Below are 7,646 nucleotides of genomic sequence, written 5' to 3'. Positions count from 1 at the left end.
CACTGAGCCACCCAGGCCTTCCACTGTCCCGACTTCTAATAGCCTAGATAGATTATGTCTGTCTCCTGAACTTCATGTAATAAATGGGGTCATACCATACATGCTTTTGTGTCTGGTTTCTTTGGCATAACATCATAGTTGCAAGATTTGTCCACACTGTTGGAGTGTAGTTGTAGCTCATCCTTTCTAACCGAGTAATATTTTATTGTGGGAACACACCACAATTATCCATTCTGTTGGATAGCTTCTAGACCACAGCTCTTATGACTCGTGTTGCAATGAATATACTTCCCATCCAACCCCCACGTCTTTTAGTGAACACATTTCTGTTGGGTATATGCATCTGGGATTGGAGTTCCCAGGTTGTAGAGCTTTCATACATTTTGCTTTAGTAGATACAGCTAAAGAGTTTTCCAAAATTCACATTGTCGCCAGCCATGCACCTGTATGAGAGTTTTGGCTGCTCTTTTCTTCATCAATGCTGGGCGTTTTTGTGCTTTCTCAATTGATCTATTCTCAATCAGCAACTTTACAATAGCTCCCTGTGTTAGCGCTAGATTTCATTACAAGTTGCCAGAATTTTCTAATGAGAATATCCCATTTGGTAGCAATTAAGCTATACCCTCTTGGTGCTTTCTGGGACCCACCAATTCAACCATCCCCGGTTCACTGGAGAGAGCATAAAAGAAAAGTCTGCTCAACAGTGGGAAGGCCCCTCGGAACTCCTGCTGTTACAATACTAAAAAGAGCCGGCTGTGTGTCTGGACCAAATACACATTTTGACAAAATACTGAGTGGCTGGGTATTTGGTCACAGGCAAAGGTGGAATAGAATCGATAGATATTCTTTCGATTTCGATTTTCTATCGAAAGATCAATAGAATAAACTTCAGGGAACATAGGAACAAACCTGAAAAATTATCAAAACCCTTAAATTCGTATCACAACTTTATTTTTTCAAAATGTATTTGCTAGTGTCACTTAGTAGCACAGATGGCTAACAAGACATTTTTGACCAGTGTTGATGATGACATGTCACCAATCTTTGTTGGGGTGCCTGGGTGGCTCAGTGGGTTAAAGCCTCTGCCTTCAGCTCAGGTCATGATCCCAGGGTCCTGGGATTGAACCCCTCATCAGGCTTTCTGTTCATCAGGGAGTCTCCTTCCTCCTCTCTCTCTGCCTGCCTCTCTGCCTACTTGTAGATCTCTCTGTCAAATAAATAAGTAAAATCTTAAAAAAAAAAAAGATTTCCTTCTTTGATAAAAGTAACTGACTACAGTAGAAAATCTGTTTCCCCTTCCGTTCACAAGATGGAAGATCTGGTTGATGGTGATGATGCTATTTCACTGAAACAATCCCACAGAACTGAAAATCCCATGAAAGTGCATCCTTGTGTCCTGCTTGGAAAAGCTGTTTAGGGGAATCTTTTTTGAGGAGCTGACTTAAGTCTGTTGCTTTCTTTTCTTTTGTAGTAAGGCTTTATTAATCATCATTGATCATCATTGTAGTTCACCTTTGCGGGATCTTCTAATGATCTCTTGCTGCCTAACAGGCAACCCCAAGACTTAGTAGTGTACACACTGTTTTGATACATTCATTGACTCTGTGTGTCAGGAATTCACCAGGGGACAACACTGATGGTTTGTTTCTGCTACATGACGGCTGGTCCTCAACTGGGAAGATGTAAATGATTGGGAGTGAGTCAAATGATTGGGAGATAGAATCATCTAGAAGCTTCCTTACTCACATGTCTGGTGCCTGGGCCAAGATCATCTGAAGTTTGGGCTCAGTTGGGAATTGTCGATCAGAGAACACGCATGCGGCTTTGCCAGTTGGCTTGAGCTTCCTCACAACATGGCAGCCAGAGGCTAGTTGACCGTCTTCTTCCTTGGAGCTCAGGGATCCAAGAATGGGAGTGTCTCGACAAACAAGGAAGAAGTCGCATGGCCCTTTATTACATGAGAAGTCACACAGATTCCCTTTCCTGATGCTCTTGGCCCAATCATTTCCCCTTGACCACACTCTCTGTTGGTTAAAGAATTTACAAGTCTGCTCAGATTCCATAAGAGGGACGTAGATCACCACCTTTCAATAGGAATATCAAAAAAATTACAGCCACATTTTATTTTTTTTTAAGATTTTATTTATTTATCAGAGAGAGAGAGGGGAGAGAGCAAGCACAGGCAGACAGAATGGCAGGCAGAGGCAGAGGGAGAAGCAGGCTCCCCGCCGAGCAAGGAGCCCGATGTGGGACTTGATCCCAGGACGCTGGGATCATGACCTGAGCCGAAGGCAGCTGCTTAACCAACTGAGCCACCCAGGCGTCCCGACAGCCACATTTTAAAACTACTGTGCAATGATACACATTCATTCTTCAGCTGATTAATAGAATTTCCACAGGTGAGGTACATAAGATTTTTATTATTTTTTTTTACATAATATTTTTAAACTCTAGTTACAGCTGGAGTGTTTATTGGAATGATATACTCAGATTTAACAATATGAATGATGTCCTTTTTTTTTTTTTTTTTTTCATGAAATATCATGGGACCTTGGGCACGCACACCCATGCCTCGAGCTCAAAGGATCGATCCCACCCAAGTTCAGGAATGCCAGCGGAGCCGCATTTGGCTATTTGGTCTTGCAAAGGCCCCAGTTCCAAAATGGAATCCAAATCACAGATTTTGGTTGAATACTTAGGCCACAATTGTACTTTGCTGCATCTTTCATATGTTATGTCCCTGAACCTTCAGAGTGCTGATGAGGAAGGTTTTTATTGGTATTCCTTTTAGGGAAAAGAGGAGGGAGCTTGGAGAGCTCAGTCTCCGAGGCTGCGCAGCCAGTAAGCAGCATTGCCAGGTGTATGGTTGAGTCCTGACAGGAAACAGCACCTCTAAGGAGTCATTGAGAAGCGCATCATTAACGATCAACAAAGGTGTTGCCTGCGGGCAGCAAGCTGAGGGAGCCAGCAAGGAGGGTCGAGGCTATACCTAGGCGTGAAGGACATGTGGGGCGGAAGGTGGGAGTTTCTAGAAGCTCCTGGATGTTTCTGAAACTAGGATAACGGTGAGCGAATGAAAGGGTTGTCCGGAGCTGGGGCTTTGTTTGTTAGAGGAACTCGGAGGGGGTGTGGCGACTAAGCGGCTCTTTCCTCTCGCCCTCGGGTTTCTGGTGGTTCCCAGGGGTCCCGTGGGCTGAACCCAGCAGAAAGGCAGAGGTTAGGAGGACTAAGAGGTTAGGTTGCCATCGTGGAAGTCAGGACACTCCGCCCCGGTCCCCGAGGCCCACGTTCAACTGAAGTGTGGAAAGAGTGCGTCTGGAGGGACAATCGACGAACGCTCAGACCCTTTGCTCGAGGAGCTGCTGAACGCCCCCACCCCCACTCTCGCGCTGGGATCTCCAGCCTGGAGCGCGCATCCGGAGCGCTGGCCGGTTGCCATGGCGACCGCGGGAGCGGCAAGGACGCAAGTGCGCAAGCGCGCGCTGCGACGCCGGCCCCGGTTCCGCGCAGCTGCCGGGATCCGGGGGAGACGACGAGTGACCCGCCGGGGCCGGAGCGGGGGCAGACGTTCTCTCCTCGGCGCGTTCCCGGGGAGCAACCGAGCCGGCTCCTGGCGAGCGGCGGCATCCCGGCGGCCTGTCCCCGGCCCGATTACGGGCTGGGCAGTCGGGGGCGGGGTTGCGAGATCCTTGCCGGGAGGCTCTGGGGCAGGGCCGAGCGCAGTTTGTGGCCGGTCGCAGGACACCTGTGAGCACCCGGGGCCTGGTTTGGGGAGGAGGGGCCTGGGAAAGCGCGAGGAGGCCTCTAGGCCCGCAGCGCAGGGGGAGGGCAGCTGAGATCTCTGAGCCTGGCCGTCTTCTGGGGAATCTGACCTCCCTCTCCTGTCACCTTACAGGATTAATATCTGGGGATCGCTGCCTCCTTCGGCCACCTTATAGACTGTCGAGTGCGCGTGGGATTAGAGGCGCTAGGTGTCCGCACCATGGCCATGAACCTTCTGGAGGACTGGTGCCGGGGGATGGAAGTGGACATCCATAGGTCCCTGATGGTCACGGGCATCCCCGAGGACTGTGGTCAAGCGGAAATTGAGGAGACTTTGAATGGGGTCCTCTCCCCGCTGGGCCCATACTTTGTGCTCAATAAGATTTTCCTGCGGGAAGAGAATGCCAAAGCTGCCCTAATTGAGGTGGGAGAGGGTGTGAATCTCAGGGCCATTCCTCGGGAGTTCCCAGGAAGGGGGGGCGTCTGGAGAGTGATTTGTAGAGACCCCACCCAGGATGCTGAGTTTTTAAAAAATCTGAATGAATTCCTGGATTCTGAGGGGCGTACCTGGGAGGATGTGGTCCGCCTGCTCCAGCTTGGCCAGCCCTCACGGCCCCAGAATCGGCCTTCACAGAACTGGGCAGATGCTTTGGGGGTGCTCTTGGGGGCAGTGGTGCAGATCGTCTTCTACATGGATGCTGAGATCCGCAGCCGTGAGGAAGCCGGGGCTGAAGAAGGTGCTGATGACCAGGTAGCTTCAGCCTCAACCTCAGGTGCGCGGAGGAAGGTGAAGAAGGAGCCAGGGTGGGCTGCCGAAATAGGTTCCGCTTTGAAGATGGAAAATCTCGGCAGCTGCAACGACCCAGAAGACGAAGGTGACCCTCCGAAACCTCTGGTTCGTAGGGCTGGAGCTAAAAGTCGCTCCAGGAAGAAGAAGCAGAAAAAAAGACCCAAGCAGGAATCCGTGCTCTGGAGGAAGCCCAGAGGCCGCCGTTTCAACAGCTCGGCCTCCTTGGAGGATCCTGAGGCTGCTGGGGCTGAAAACATGGAGGTCTCCGATTCCATCAGGAGCAAAAGGAAGCTGCGCGTGAAGCAGGAGGAGTCGGCCTTAAAGAAGCCCGTGGCAAAATGTGCCTGGAGGGCTCCCAGCAGCTCATCCCATGACTCGCGGTCAGAAGCTGTGAGCCCTGGGCTTGCTTCACAGTCAGACCAAGGTGGCGGTCAGGAGGGCCCCCAGAAGAAGAAGGCCATGGGCTGGGCCTTGACAAAGAGCCCTGTCCCTGTGAGAAAGAAGAAGAAGGTGAGCTTGGGCCCTGTTTCATATGTCCTTGTCGAGTCAGAAGATGCCAAGAAGAAGCCAGCGATGGGGAAGAAAGGGCCGAGCTCAAGACGAGATGGGTTGTTTCAGAAGGCCCCACGAGGCCCCCAGCCGGTGGGGTTGCTGGCCTCCACTTCTCGGGGCCCAAAGGCCAAGCCAGAAGGTTCTCTTCAGGCCTCCAGTGGTCAGAATGGCAACAGAAGTCACTTGGGTTGTGCCGGCGAACGGCTGAGTGGAGAATCCGAGCAGGAGAGACAGGTGGGCGCAGAGGCGCTTAGGGCCGTCGCAGGTCAGGTGGAGCTTGAGGAGCACGCGAGCATGGCGGAGGGGGCGGGTGTCCCACCAGCTGAGGTTTTAGAGGGTGGAAGCCCTGACCTTCCTCCTAGAAGTCCCTGAAGGCCAACCTTGGGGACATCTATGAGCAGGAGGTGGAAGGGCGAACCCCCCACCTCTCCTTTGTTGGTGAGTGTCATTGTGGGGGTCTCAGGTCGTTCTGCCACATCCTCCAACCCAACTCCCTTCATCAGAATCGAATAGTGGGGAGTGAGAACATTTGTCGGGGTCCATGACTTGGAGGGTCAAGTTTTCTGGAAGCCTGGTTGGGGGATAGACATTTTCAAGCACTTAAAAGGTCCAAGGAAGTAAGAAAGAAATTCCAAAGAACACCTCCTTCCCTGGTGAGATCTTCTAATTTATCCACAGAACCCAGAAAGCCTTGATTTGGGGGACAACCTGCGATGAGCTGAAGGAAGACCAAGGACGAAGCATCCAATGGGGAGCAAAGTTTTTCTCCTTATTGAACACACCATGACTTTGACATGTAGGAACCCAGTTTGAGGAGATGGGACTTTCAGAGAAAAACCATCTGCAAGCTCTTCGGTGGGAGAGACAAGGGAGGGAGGTGCACCTCTCTGCTCTTCTCTCTGCCAGCCCTGCTTTTGCCCCTCCCCCTCAACTCACCTTCAGAGGTTGGAGAGTTGCTAAGCAGACTGGGAAAATCCTAGAATATTCACTTTTCCTTACAAAGGCAGGGCCCCCTTGTTCTGCCTCTCATTCTTGCTCCCTGCTTCCTGGAGAGTGAGCCGGTGTCTGCATGCAGGGCCTGGCGTTTTCTCCCATCTTCTGTGTGCTTCGCCGACCAGGAAGTTAAGCAGACATCTTCAAAGCAGACCTGCCTTTCTTGGTGCCTGTGTTCTTCCGCTTCCATCCTCATTAGCCTGCCAGAGGGCAGGAAGGTCCCAGGAGTTAGTTCTGGAGGAAAAGAGTGTGCGCTTAGGCTTTGAAGTGTTTGAGATCTAGGTTCTGTCAATAAAAACAGTACTTGGGTTCCCATTTGGAGTCAGATGCTCTCAGGAAGCCTGTGGGGAGGAGGGGTGATGGGTAGGGAAGGACTCAGGCCCTGTTGGCTTTCCAGCCCTAAGTCCATCCAGCGCCACCAAACCCTCCACATCTTCGGGGCTGAAGACACGTTTCACATTATAATAAGAAAGGAAAAAAATTCTTTAAAAAGTCAGCTGTTAATTTCTGTTCTCTGAATAGACTAGCATACTGTATCTGTGTGTGTGTGTGTGTGTGTGTGTGTGTAGGGGAAAGGGGCGGGATACCCAACATAAGTGGTTCTCAAACAGTATCCCAGGAGACCCAAGGCATGCTCAAAGATGTAATCCAAATCTATTTTTCTCACGTCTTTAAAAAAAAAAAAAAAAAAAAAAAAAAAAGCTGGAACTTGAACTCGTCCTAAGGAAAACCTATCAGATAGGAGACAATCAGAATGTTACCTTGTGTTCCTAAGTGAGCCTGATTTTGCGCAGGTCTCCAGTGAGTTGTTTCTGCCATCTGTTTGCATACAGCCGGACTTCTTGTAAGTGTGGCTGATGAGAGCGAGGTTGCGAGTGGGAGAGCCGGCGTCCCGCGCATGCTCTGTAGCGCTGCACTCTGGAAGAAGTCTCCATTTGTAACTCATACGGCCTTGGTACGCTGCGGTGTCCAGCCGTGAGCCAGCCCGTCCGCCCGTTCCCGTGGCGCTCAGTAATCCTCTCTCGTCCCGAAGAGTTTTAGCCCTCCATGAGCCCAGGGGTTCTCTCCTGACTTCAGTTTCTGTGCTCGGGAATGTGCACAGTTGTTAGATGTTGTTAATCATTCCAACTTGAAAATAAACGTCTTGTGACAATTCCAAAAACCTGGGTGAGTCTTCACTGAGGATGCCTGGCTGCGGGGCAGGGAGGAGGGAAGAAATCGGTTTCCACGGCAGCTCTTTGCTCCGCATCCGTGCACGTGGAGGTTTTCCTTGGGTTTGTACAAAAGGCAGGAGCGCCCTGGCCTCTCGAGGTGAGGAGAGCCAGGGACTCCCCAGCACCCGGTTTCAAAACTGGGCCCACTGGATCTTCACTGTGTTAAAAGGTGCCGCCATGATGGGTAAAGGTAAACGTGTATGTTACAAAGTAAAATGTAGCAAATTAAGTCTGCAGACGCGCTTCTAGGTGAGGTCTTGGATTATTTGAGAAGAGGGCCCCGCCCCAGTGAACAACTAGACTCCCAGCCTGGCGCGAGCTCTTGTCAATCCTGC

The 7,646-nt window shown here is 51.0% G+C and overlaps 1 protein-coding gene across 1 annotated transcript; it reads left to right on the top strand.

Annotated features, from left to right (window-relative positions):
- The first annotated feature begins 3,471 nt into the window (after positions 1-3,471).
- On the top strand, positions 3,472-7,259 carry PNMA8A (PNMA family member 8A). The gene is made up of 2 exons (XM_059152765.1): positions 3,472-3,747; positions 3,896-7,259. Exon 2 carries the CDS (start codon positions 3,983-3,985, stop codon positions 5,474-5,476), a length of 1,494 nt encoding a protein of 497 aa, XP_059008748.1. The 5' UTR covers positions 3,472-3,747; positions 3,896-3,982; the 3' UTR covers positions 5,477-7,259.
- The last annotated feature ends 387 nt before the right edge of the window (positions 7,260-7,646 follow it).

The sequence above is a fragment of the Mustela lutreola genome, chromosome 16 (genome assembly GCF_030435805.1).
Source record: "Mustela lutreola isolate mMusLut2 chromosome 16, mMusLut2.pri, whole genome shotgun sequence".
In the NCBI taxonomy this organism is placed as follows: domain Eukaryota; kingdom Metazoa; phylum Chordata; class Mammalia; order Carnivora; family Mustelidae; genus Mustela; species Mustela lutreola.
The sequence above is the reverse complement of the archived record's forward strand: the minus strand, read 5'-3'. Positions and strand labels throughout refer to the sequence as shown.

What these genes read in the sequence shown, in the direction of transcription:
- PNMA8A (XM_059152765.1), top strand. Translation starts at nt 3,983, where the DNA reads ATGGCCATGAACCTTCTGGAGGACTGGTGCCGGGGGATGGAAGTGGAC.